At 46.6% G+C, this 12643-nt stretch overlaps 2 protein-coding genes across 9 annotated transcripts in view; one reads left to right on the forward strand and one right to left on the reverse strand.

The window, feature by feature from the left end:
- Yars1 (tyrosyl-tRNA synthetase 1) overlaps window positions 1–6928 on the reverse strand; it is a 30231-nt gene extending 23303 nt beyond the window's left edge. The window contains exons 1-3 of the mRNA XM_042675386.1: window positions 6724–6928; window positions 1664–1810; window positions 1353–1528 (exon numbers count right to left, since the gene is read on the reverse strand). Of these exons, the coding sequence (XP_042531320.1) occupies window positions 1353–1528; window positions 1664–1810; window positions 6724–6891 (491 nt within the window). The 5' untranslated portion in view covers window positions 6892–6928. The remainder of the gene's footprint in view (window positions 1–1352; window positions 1529–1663; window positions 1811–6723) is intronic.
- Window positions 6929–7121: 193 nt separating this feature from the next.
- The window catches only part of LOC122106318 (S100P binding protein), a 32853-nt gene continuing 27331 nt past the window's right edge, over window positions 7122–12643 (forward strand). For 7 of the 8 annotated variants that reach the window (XR_006147150.1, XM_042677681.1, XM_042677705.1 and 4 more), the window contains exon 1: window positions 7122–7219. The gene's annotated coding sequence lies outside the window, so the exon portion shown is untranslated. The remainder of the gene's footprint in view (window positions 7220–12643) is intronic. The other variant, XM_042677688.1, reaches the window with a different exon arrangement.

Genomic DNA, 12643 nt, shown 5'->3' on the forward strand with positions numbered 1-12643 from the left:
TTTAGAGTGAGAGGAGAGGAATGGATTACAGTACTCAGTTAACCAGACTGCTAGACACAGTCTTTTATGCACCTGAGCCACGATTTTTCTTTTTCTTTCTCTTTTTTTGTTAGTCATCATGGGGCTTGGACTCAGGGCTTGGGCATTGTCCCTAAACTTTTCTGCTCAAGGCTAGTGCTCTATTCTTTGAGCTGCAGCTCTACTTCCTGTTTTCTGGTGGTTAACTGGAGATAAGTCTCAAAGATTTTACTGCCCTGGCTGGCTTTGAACCACATTCCTCAAATCTCAGACTCCTGAGTAGCTAGGATTATAGGGATGAGCCACCAGTGTCCAGAAATTTTTCTTTTTTCTGTGCCAGTACTAGGGCTTAAAGTCAGGGCTTCCTTCTCTTACTTGGCCTTTTCTGCTCAAGGCTGATGGTCTATCACTTGAGCCACATCTCCACTTCTAGTTTTTTTGCTAATTAGTGATGAGTATCTATGATTTGTCTGCCTAGGCTGGCTTCAAGCCACAATCCTCAGATCTCAGTATCTAGAGTAGCAAGGATTATAGATGTGAAGTAAAGGCATCCAACTGCAGCCATTCTTTTGTTGGTTGATCGTGGGGCTTGAATTCAAGAGCCAAGGGCTCTGTCCCTGAACTCTTACTCAAAGCTAGCCTTCTACCACTTTGAGCCACAGCTCTATTTCTCCATTCTTCTTCTTTTTTAATGTCTACCTCTCTGAGTTCTGAGTTGTATTCTGGGTGAATTTCTTTCTCTTGGTAGTACTGGGATCTGAACTCAGGGCCTTGTGCTTCTTAAACAAGCATTCTACTTTTACTACTGAAGCTATAGTTCCAGTCCTTTTACTTTAGGTTATTTTTTAGGCATTCTCCAGCTTTTTATCTGGGCCAACTGCAGACTACAATCCTCCTACCTATGCCTGTAGCACAGTTGAAATTACAGGCATGAGGCATCATACCTAGCTACACATAAGATTTTTAGTGGGCAATTTAAAAGACAAAGGGCATGGATTTTTTTTTCTTTGTTTTTTGCCAGTCCTGGGGCTTGAATTTAGGGCCTAAACTCAGGGCCTGGGCTCTGTCCCTGAGCTTCTCTGTGCTCAAGGTTAGTGCTCTACTAGCACCACTCCTGGCCTTTTCTGTTTATGTGGTACTGAGGAATTGAACCCAGGGCTTCATGCGTGCTAGGTAAGCACTCTACCACTAAGCCACACTCCCAGCCCAGGGCATGAAATTTTTAATGGCTTTTAATAGGTAGTGTCAAACAGCTTTCAATCCAAATGTAAGGTATGCCTGGACTTCTGAGGCCTGTAATTAGCTCCTAGGAAGGAGGCTGACCAAATACTTACTTGCTGAGCTGGTAGTCAGTGCCTTTGACAAACTTGAGCTTCTCCAAAGGTACTCCAATGCTCTCCAGCATGGCCTTGATCACATTCTCATAGTAACTGGTTCGGAGTTCTAGAAGTTCCCAGGGCGCTTTCATGTTATCCAGGTATGCATGAAGATCCGCAAACAGAATCGTTACCTATATAATGGTTAAGGGACAGCCAAAATATGAATCTTCCAAGTATCTCCAACCAACTTCCCTGTCTCCACCCTATCCCTACCCTTATTAAGTCTCTTTTGGTCATCTGCCCAGGGGCAAATGCTTGATTCTCACCTCACATCCAGCCTTCAAGAAGTCTGCAATCTTGGACATGGGCACAAAGTAAGCCACATGTGGCTTGCCTGTGGTTGCTGTTCCCCAGTAGACTTTAAGTTCCCTCTCCTTCAGTATATCCTTCAGCTTCTCTTCCCCCAGAACCTCCTGTTGTGGAAGCAGAAGAGCTGGTTTAATGCCGGTGCCCCACCTTGCTCATCATCCTTTACCCTGTGACAGGAGAACAAAGCCATGTGTCACTGGAGGTCTAGGTTCAGAACCAGTGGGCATGTATCCCTGGGGGCTAGCCATGGTCAGTGCTCAGAGCCAACCTAAGCTGCTACTGCTGTTGCAGTCTCTCTTACATTGACCCTAGGATGTGGGGAAGGGCCACATCCCTACCCACATCTCCTCCAGCTCCCTTGAACCCCCTCTAAGTGCCCCTTCCAGTGTGAGTTCTATACTCTCAAAGATCCCAGAGCACCTCCAGGTGGCTAACTTCAGCCCTGAAATGTTCTCCTAGTTTGGCTTCCTTTTTCTTTTCTTTCTTTCGTTGGTCATGGGCTTGAATTTGGCCTGGGTGCAGTTCCTGAGCTCTTTAGCTCAAGGCAAGCGCTCTACCACTTGAGCCAGTGCCACTTTTGGTTTTCTGGTGGTTAATTGGAGATCAGAGTCTCACAGACTTTCTTGCCCAGGCTGGCTTTGAACCGCAATCCTCAGATCTCAGCCTCCTGAATAGCTAGGATTATAGGCGTGAGCCACCCATGCCCCACTGGGGACTAGAATTTTCTAACTCTACATTCTCCCTAACCTATCCCCTTTAGTTGCTTCAATGATGACTTATGAGCTAGTAATCTCCTGCTCATGCACCTGATATCAACCCAGCCCTTCATATCCAACTTGATCAAACTCAAGCTCTGGTCTTACCTCACTTTCCAACTGTCACTTATATTTTACTTGTAAGTCAATAAATGTATTCATTGTGTTGCTTAAGTTATTCCACAACAGCTCTTAAATACTTGTACACCTCTCAGCCTCTACCACCCTAGTCTAGCAGGTCTAGACCAGGCCACCAAAGATCATAACAGGATTAACAGCCTTTTAACAAGTCTGTTTTATCTACTGTAAGCTCCTTCAATTCATGTTCCAAAAGTTCTTTTAAATTTGAAATCTGATTAACTTATTAACCTGTTTAAAACCTTTTTGGGGGTGGGGTAGGAAAGGCAGTGGCATGGCTCAAGTGCCTGCCTAAAATTTTTTGTTCTAGTCTTTAAAATTTTTTTAAAATAATTAATGAATTTTTGAGGTGGGGGTCTTGTTTTGCTACACAAGCTGGCTCAAGTTTCTGGTATCAAGCAATCTTTCTGCCTCAATCTCCTAAAGTAACTGGGACCACAGCTATGTGCCAGTGTACGTAGCTTTAAAGTTTCTTAAGCTGTAGCTTTAAAATTTCTTAAGCCTGGTGCCTATAATCCTAGCTACTCAAGAGGCTGAGATCTGAGGATTGAGATCAAAGCCGGGCCGGGCAGGAAAGTCCATGAGACTCTTATCTCCAACAAACTACTAGAAAACTGGAAGTGGCCCTGTAGCTCAAGCGGTAGAGTGCTCACCTTGAACTGAAGAGTGCAGGGACAGCACCCAAGCCCAGAGTTCAAGCCCCATGACCGACCAAGCAAAAAAAAAAAAAAAAAAAACAACTAAAATTTCTTAAAACTCTCTTTGCTCTAAGACAATATGGAAAAATTCTAATTGTCTAGTGTGTCCCTAATAAGTTTTTAATGTTTCTTTAAGTGATAAGTTTAGGGAGACTATTAAAAATCATGACAGACAAAAACTTTTTGCTGGTTTGAATCATCTAGCAGCAGAATTTGCTAAAACCCAGTGCCCCTAGCCTACTGGCAATAAGTTGAATTCTCCAGAAAGCCTGACTTCCTGGATATTTAAATGGCTCTCACCAACCAAAGAAAGATAATATCACTTATTCTCTAAAATCTGAGTAAGTCAATTCCATATACTTTGCATATCCTATGTCCCCAATACATATTATTTTATGGAAAAAGGCTAGGATTAAAGGATATGGCTAAGAGGAAGCAAGCAAAAATCTCCAACTAAGATAAAATTATTAGTGGAATGCCTATCAATTAATAAACAGATAAGCACACAATGTGGTATATCGATACAGTAGAATAATACTCACAAAAAAGGCATGAAGCTGGGCACAGGTGGCTTACGCCTATAATCCTAGCTACTAAGAGGCTGAAATCTGAGGATTGCGGGTTTGAAGACAGCACAGGCAGAAAAGTCTCCGTGAGATTCTTATCTCTAATTAACCACTCAAAAAACTGCTAGCCTTGAGCACAAAGAGGCTCATGGACAGTGTCTAGGCATTGAGTTTAAGTCCCACAGCTGACCCCCCCCCCCTAAAAAAAGGAATGAGGGTGGGTGGGTGCCAGTGGCTCAAGTCTGAGACTTAGATCTAGGGATCTAGGTTCCTAGCCTGGCAGGAAAGGCTCTTATCTCCAACTATAGAAAACTGGAAATCAAGCTGTGGCTCAAGTGCTAGAGCAGTAACCTTAAACACAAAAGCTCAGGGACAGCGTCCAAGCCCAGAGTTCAAGCCCCAGGACTAGCAAAAAAAAAAAAAAAAAAAAAAGGAATGAGGGAGCCAGGCACTGGTGGCTTATACCTGTAATCCTAGCTACTCAGGTGGCTAAGATATGAGAATCTTGGTTTGAAGCTTGTCTAGGCAAAGATGTTCTCCTGGGCAGGAAAGTCTATGAGATTCTTACCCCAATTAACCACAAAAATGGTGGAAATGGAGCTGTGGTTCAAGTAGTAAAGTGCTAGCCTTGAACAAAAAAGCTCAGGAACAGTGCTAAGGCCTGGAGTTCAAGCACGTGTGTGCTCTTGTGTGCATTCATATTCACTAAACAATTGGAATGAGAAAGGTAGATTGCAAATCTATGTGTATGTCTGTGTGTGTTTCATTTTCTTAGATAAGATTTGCCAAGGTTTGTTTGTTCTTGGAAGGGGCAAGAAAATTTGTTTTAGCTAAAGAAAGGACCAGAGCTGGGTGTGGCGGCTGACATCTGTGATTCCAGGGTTTCAGAAGCTAAATTGTGAGAATCTCAAATTCAAGGCCAGCATGAGCTAAACAGTTGTTTAAAACAACAAAACAACAAAACAAAAACAAAATGTGGCTTTCTTGTTTTGTCACCATCCAAGTTTCAGACTTTGTAAAGGTCTGAGCACTGCCTGCTCTTGTTCTTTGTCTTCAAGATGCTTTTTTGGGGTATCTGGGTTTATTTACTTCTCTCCCAATCCTCTTCTACATACCAGGGCCTAATCCCTTTCCCATAAGGAAGGTGGTTTCCTAGAAGAGAAGACTGGAGGTCAGAATAGGCCAGTGGAGAAGGAAGAGGAATGAGGAGATCTAAGGAAAAGAGAAAAATAGAGGGGAGGAGAGTAAGGAGCTGCAAGGGAATAGTGGGAAGGGGATGGGAACTAGAAGAGGAGGACAGACAGGAGAGTGGAGAGACTAGCAGGAAAAAGAAAGCAGAATAAAGGGAGAGGGGAGGGAGAGGATAAATAATAAAAAAAAGGAAATTCTGATAGCTAGATCATGAATGAACCTTGAAAATATTATACTAAGCAGTCAGAAGCAAACAGCCACATATTATGTGATTTAAGCTGCATAAAATGTTTGAATAGCAAATACAAAGGGACAAAAAATAGATTAGTATTTCTTTAGGAGTTGTGGGAGAGTCAATGGGTTGTGAATGTTAATGATACAAGTTTTTCTAGAAGGAATGAAGATGTTCTGGAATTAGATAGGGACTATGGGTGCCCAATCTTGTGGATATATGAAAAACCACTGAATTGTACACTTTAAAAGGGCAGGTTTTGCTGGGTGCGATGACTCAAACCTGTAATACTAGCTACTTGGGAAGTAGGATCAAGGTTTGAGGCCAACCACATAGAAAAAGTTGTTCTTGAGACTCCATGCCAACCAATAGATGGGAGCAATTAATGAGGATGCTTTAAGTAGAAAGATTACAGCCCAGGCTGGCCTGGCAACAAAGCTAGACCCTATGTAAATAACCAAGACCAAAAGGGGCTGGAGGCAGAGCTCCAGTGGCAAAGTAGCAAGCCTGCCTAGCAAATGTGAAGTCCTGAATTCAATCCCCAAAACTGCAAAAAAAATTAAGCTTGGAGTGGTAAAGTGATGGTAATAAGTTTAATGGAGGAAGAGAAAAAAAAAAAAAAGGTAGAGCCGGGGAGGAGAGAGCTCTAGTGGCATGAAGTGCTTTAAAATGTTAAAGGCCTCTCTCAGGTTTGAAGGCGATATATCAAAAGATCTGCTCATTCTTGGTAGGGGTGGGGGATAGGGGCTCTGGAGATTGAACTCAGGGCCTCATTTGTGCTCTCTACGGAACGGGAGCTACATCACACATCTAAATTAGCCTTCTCTCTGAACCACAATATTCTTCCTCTCTCACCCTCCCTCCCCGCCGGTTCCAAACAGCACTCTCCTCTCTGTCTGTTAATGCGCTTCCTCCATTCCTTCTCTGGCTCACAACAATAGGCAACGATAGGATGCCGAGAAGGTTGGATTAGCATCCTTCGGGCGCAATTTAGAGGTCATTTCCTTATAGGAAGTTTTCTTTCCTCTTATTTCCTTTCAATGTTGCACGTGTAAGAACTTGCAGCACTAGCTTCAACAGTAATGGTTTGGGCTGTGGGTCATTTTATATGTCAGATCCCCTTCAAACGAGCTCTGGGAGGGCAGGGCCCAGACTCATTCCCAGCGTCTTGCACCGCGCTTGGCACATAATAGGGCGAGTGAGGTGGAAGTCCGCGATCCAAAGCCTGTTCCAAGGTAAGTGCACAGGTGAACAGAGCTCGCGGTGATTTCTGGGGCACCCAGGGTATGGTTGCTTGATTGACCTGCTGATCCATCAGGAGTAAGGTCTGGAGGTTCTGGGAGCTGCCCTGGAGTCGAGTCCCGATCCCGCGTACTTAGGACCGAATAGTGGGGCTCAACCCAATCCCCAACGGCGCATCCCACCCCTGAGGCCTACCTGCAGGTTCCGGGTGATAAGGTGCAGCTTCTCTTCAGGACTGGGAGATTCTCCCATTGCTTCGCCACCCGTGACTTCCGAGCTGAGCCGGCACCCGCGCCCCTTCTTGGGTCGCCGCCGCCGCCGCCGCGTGCCGGGAGCTGTCTCGCGAGTCCCGCCAGGTTGCATCAGCTGAGTTCGTCGTTCGGCCAGCTCGGCCTAGCTCTCTCTACCTAGCCGGGAGGCAAGAATAGAGGACAGTCGAGCGGGTCGATGGGAGGAATGGGTGGAGCCATTAGGCAAAGGGGGCGGTGCGGAGGGCGGGGCTGTATGCCTGCCTGAAGCTCCACCCTCTCAGAGGTGTGGCGGTTTCTTGCCAATCATGTCTAATTTTCCCGCCCCTTGGCGTTGGCCCGGCTGTTCCGGGTTGGGGGAGGTCGAGGAGGGGGCGACAAAATGGCGCAGGGGGCGGAGTGAGGCGCAGTCGCTCGCCCAGGCTTTGGCCCAGCTTCCGGAGGTGAAGAGCGAGAGGGTTGAGGGATCGGCGTTTGCCGATGGGCGGGGGTCTGGGGGAGCCTGTTGCTTCTCTAGGGGTGCCCCGTTAAGGGATGGGGAGGCCCTGAGCCCGCTGGGAGGAGGGCCGGCCCTCGTTCCTGAGGCGCTGGCGGGGCAATATCCCTGCCCCCCCTCCCCACGCTGGAGGGCCACGACTCCCCTCGCCTGAGGTGAAGGGGGGCGGTGGGGCCGTGCGAGCGGCGAGGAGCGGCGTCCGCGTCCCCGCTTGGTGTGGAGGGGACGGTGGCCGCGTCGGGGGGCGGGGGCCGCGGACCGGCGTCGCGAGGCCGAGACCCCCGCGCGCGTCCCGGGGCGCCGGGCGGGCGGCGGCGGCAGGCCGGGGTCCGCCGAGGCGCGGGGGTGCGGCGCGGGCCGAAGCTGCCCCGCCGGGGGGGAGGGGCGGGGAGAAAGCCCGCGCTTCTCCCACTTTCCACGGGGAGGCGGGGACTCTCCGTCTCCGGGGGTGGGGGCAGGCGCGGAGACCCCGGTGGAGAGCGGCGCCGCCTGGCGACCGCTGTGTTTCTTTAAAAAAAAAAAAGCCGGTTTTGTGGGGTGGAGGGTCTAGCCCATCTGTTCCCAAGATCTGTTAAGGGCTGCCCACGGTCCCCCGACCCCGTCTCCAGGTTTTGTTTTTGTGCCTGCTTTTGTGCGTGCATGTGTGCGCGCGCGCGCAGGTCCTAGGGCTCGAACGCGCTGTGCCCTAATTTTGTTTTTTGTTCCCCCCCCCCCCCCAAGACTAGTACCACTGGAGCCACAGCTCCACTACGGGCCTTTGGCTGGTCAATTGGAGATAAGACTTTCATGGACTTTCCTGCCTGGGCTGGGTTCGAACCATGGGTCCTCAGAACTCAGCCTCCTGAGTTAAGATTGCAGGTGTGAGCCACCAATGCCTCCGTGCCTGGGCCTCCAGGTGTTTTTGTTTTGTTGTGCGCATGTATTGGTTAGGCGTTCCGAACCTTAGCAGACCCGTCTAATTTTTTTTTCTTTTATCTTTTAAAAGAGAAACCTGTTGCTGCAGCCTAATAATATCTACTCTCTTATGCTCATGTGGGAAGAGAGTCTTGGCAACCTAACCTAAGTGAAATGTTACCTCAAGCAGTGATTTCCAGCCTTGGGTTGTTTTGTTGGCCAGCAGTGTTTCCAGTTATCTCAGAGGGAGTTGCAGAATTCTTAAAGATAATTTCAGTTCACTGTGGTGTTTTTTTTTTTTTTTATTTTAATGTTAGGCCTGCTCGTGAGTAATAACAAAGCCTTTTGTGCTGTGTGGTTCACATTTAGGGAAAATTGGAAATAAAAGGCCAATATGGAGTTCTGTCCTTTTGTAAATAATCCTTGCTATTGGCTATTTCTGTTAAACCCTATTTTGGATTTAAGAGTCTTGAAAGAGGGTGTTGTAGGGTATGTGTGTAGAGTTGGAGTTTTAGTGGCCTGAATAAAATAAGGCTTTGTGTTCGAAGGCAATAGGTTTTCTGAGGTAAGGTAAAAATAGATAGGGAACCAGTTTCTGAGGTTGCAACCAGGAGGTTAGAGAACAGAGAGAGAGGGGGTGGTACACTGAAGTGTGAAGAAGGGGGTGGACAGGTAGAGATGTGGAAGGACAGAATAGGGTCACACAGGGATGGGAAATAGAAGAATTTGGAGATGGGAAAATTATTCTTCCTAAAGACAAAGGGGTCCTCATATTTTAGTGAGGGTTGCCAGGTAAGTGCCAAGAAAGGCATGTGATCATAGAAGGGCAGAAGAGTAACTAGGTTGTCTTGTGCCACTTCACTTAAGAGCTTCAGTTTTACTTGAGGGTTTTCTTCTCTTCAAATTCATTAAATATCAGCTTTTTTTTTTTTCTTGTCCTGGAGCTAGAATTTAGGGCCTAGGTGCTGTCTCTGACCCTCTTTGTGCTCAGGGCTAGCACTTTACTACTTGAGCCACTGTGCCACTTCTGGCTTTTTCTGAGTAGTTTATTGGACACAGACTTTTCTGCCCAGGCTGGTTTTGAACTGTGATCCTCAGATCTCAACCTCCTGAGTAGCTAGGATTACAGGTGTAAGCCACCAGCACCTGGCAAATGTCTACTTTTATTAGCATAGAATTTTTAAAAGCAGTTCAAAGCCAGCCTGAGGAGGAAAATCTGTAAGACTCTTATCTCAAACCACCAGAAAACTGGAAGTGCTGCTGTGGCTCAAGTGATAGACTGCTAGTCTTGGGCTGAAGAGCTGAGGGACAGCGCCCAGGCTCAGAGTTCAAGCCCCACACTGACAAAAGAAAGAAAAAATTGAAGTTTAGGGCTGGGAAATGTGGCTTAGTGATAGAATGCTTGTCTAGCATGCATGAAGCCCTGGGTTTGATTCCTTAGAACCACATAAACAGAAAAAGGAGGAAGTGGCATTGTGGCTTAAGTGGTAGTGTTAGCCTTGAGCAAAAGAAACTGAGGGACAGTGACCAGGCCCTGAGTTCAAGCCCCAGAACTGTCAAAAAAAAAAAAGGTTTAAATTGCTTTGATCCATATCACTCAGTTGATCCTCACTTAATACAATTAGTAGTGAATATTTATCTGCCTTTTTCCAGGTGAAAGCATCACTATTGAGATTTAGAGACAAGTGAAAGCAGGTGTGGTGGCTCATACCTGTAAAATCCCAAACACTACACAAGGAGGTAGAGACGGGAAGATTGAGAGTTTGAGGCCATCCTGGGCTATAGAGAGAGACCCAGGTAGGTAGGTAGGTATATAGATAGATTTAAAAAAACAAAACAAAAACAAAAAAACACTTCAAGTGGCTTGCCAAGGTCTGAATTTAAAAAAAAGAGCCAAGCCGGGCACCGGTAGCTCACGCCTATAATCCTAGCTACTCAGGAGGCTGAGATCTGAGGATCATGGTTCAAAGCCAGCCTGGGCAGGAAATTCCGTGAAACTCTTATCTCCAATAAACCAGTAGAAAACTGGAAGTGGCATTGTAGCTCAGTGGTAGAGCGCTACCCTTGAGCTGAAGAGCTGAGGGACAGCATTCAGGCCAAGAGTTCAAGCCCCACGACTGACAAAAATAAAAAAAAGAGCCAGGCACTAGAAAAAGCTCAGGGACGGTGCCCAGGCTTTGAGTTCAGACCCCAGGACTGGTACATGTGTGCATGCGCGCGCGTACGTGCGCACACACACAGACACACATGCAAAACATGCAAAATCAAGAGGAAGTAATACAGTATTGAATATAATTATACTTACCAGTTTTATCTTTCATTACCATATTATTTCAGGTCTTGTTTTTTTTTGTGTTTTTGCTGTAATGGGCCTTGTGTTTATTAGACTAGTGCTTTACCATTTGAGGTATCTGCCAGTGGTGTGAACCACTAGTGCCCTGCTTTTTTTTTTTTTTTTTTTGGCCAGTTCTGGGTTTGAACTCTGCCTGGCCACTGTCCCTGAGCTTTTGTAAAGCTCAAGGCTAGTGCTCTATCCTTTGAGCTATAGCTCCACTTCCAGCTCTTTTTGTAGTTTATTGAAGATAAGGATCTTATGGGCACCGGGTGCCAGTGGCTCATGCCTGTAATCCTAGCTACTCAGGCTGAGATCTGAGAATTGAGGTTCAAAGCTAGCCCGGGCAGGAAAAGTCTGTGAGACTCTTTTATCTTCAATTAACCACCAGGAAACCGGGAGTGGTACTGTGGCTCAAGTGGTAGAACACTTACCTTGAGCCGAGGAGCTGAGGGACAGCACCCAGGCCCAGTGTTCAAGCCCCATGACACCCCCCCCCCAAGAGTTCAAGGCCCACAACACACACACACACACACACACACACACCCAGAGTTCAAGACACACACACACATACTGCTTACCTTGAGCCGAGGAGCTGAGGGACAGCACCCAGGCCCAGAGTTCAAGCCCCACGACACCCTCCCTCCCCCCCCCCCCCCCGCCCCACCAGAGTTCAAGGCCCACGACACACACACACACACACACACGCACGCACGCACGCACGCACGCACACACACACACACACCATGGGCTTTCCTGCTGGGCTAGCTTCAAACTGTGATCCTCAGATCTCAGCCTTCTTAGTAGTTTAGGATTACAGATGTCAGCTACTGGCACCTGGCTCCTTACTGTTTTTAAGACACAACATTCTAGATAGAAATGAAATTACCCATTCCTCCTTCCATTTCTCTTCCCTTCCTACCACTAGAAATAACCATTACTCTGAATTCAGTTTCCATGCATATTTTTTGTGTGTTGGTACTAGAGCTTGAACTCAGGTCTTCATGCCTTGCTTGGCTTTTTCATTCAAGCTAGTGGCGCTGTAGCTCAAGTGGTAGAGCACTCGCCTTGAGTTGAAGAGCTGAGGGACAACGCCCAGGCCCAGAGTTCAAGCTCCACGACCGACAAAAAAAAACAAACAAACTATATAGAGCACTCATTCAAGCTTGCCACTCTACTACTTGAGCCAGACCTCCACTATTGGCTTTAGTTAATTGGATGTAAGAATCTCACGTACTTTTTTGCCCAGGCTGGCTTTTTGAACTCTAACCCGTGGATCTCAGCCTCCGAAGTAGCTAGGATTATAGGCATGAGCCACCACTGTTCAGCTTCCATGCATCTTTTTATAACTTTAGGAAATAGGTAGTATTCATATACCTATTATTGCTTAACAAATTGAATGCAAAATGAATTTAAAAATGAAAATACCCACATGATATGTCATTTAATTATTTGGACCTTATTTGGATATTGATCTTTTTTTAAGCTTGAAGGAATATTGAGATTTATTTACTTTTGGTGCCAAGTACTGGGTCTTAAAGGGCCTCATGTCCTCTTCTTAGCTCTTTTGCTCCAGCTGATGTTTTACCACTTGAGTCACACTTCTACGTCCAGCTTTTTTGTCATCAATTAGAAGTAAGAATTTATTGGTGTTTTCCTGGGCTAGCTTTGAACCTCTATCCTCTCAGTCTCTTAAGTAGCTAAGATGACAGTTGTGAACCTTTTTTTGTGCTTGTCCTGGGGCTTGAACTTATGGGTTAGGTGTTATTCCTGAGCTTTTTCACTCAAGGCTAGCATTGTACCACTGGAGCCACAGCTGCCCTTTGGCTTTTTGTTAGTTTATTGGAGATAAGAATCTCAAAAACTGGGGCTGGGAAGGTGGCTCAGTGGTAGAGCACTTGCTTTGCATGCATGAGGTCCTGGGTTCAATTCCTCAGCACCACATAAGCAAAAAGAAAAAAAAGCTGGAAGTGGCACTGTGGCTCAAGTGGTAGAGCACTAGCCTTGAGCTGAAGAGCAGACGGACAATGCTCAGGCCCGGAGTTCAGGCCACACGACTGGACCTCCCCCCCCAAAAAAAAGAAAAAAAAAATCTCAAAAACTTTTCTGCCTGGGCAGAGAAGACCTCAGTCTCCTGAGTAGGTC

The sequence above is a fragment of the Dipodomys spectabilis genome, unplaced genomic scaffold (genome assembly GCF_019054845.1).
Source record: "Dipodomys spectabilis isolate Male_0828 unplaced genomic scaffold, ASM1905484v1 ptg000002l, whole genome shotgun sequence".
Lineage (NCBI taxonomy): Eukaryota > Metazoa > Chordata > Mammalia > Rodentia > Heteromyidae > Dipodomys > Dipodomys spectabilis.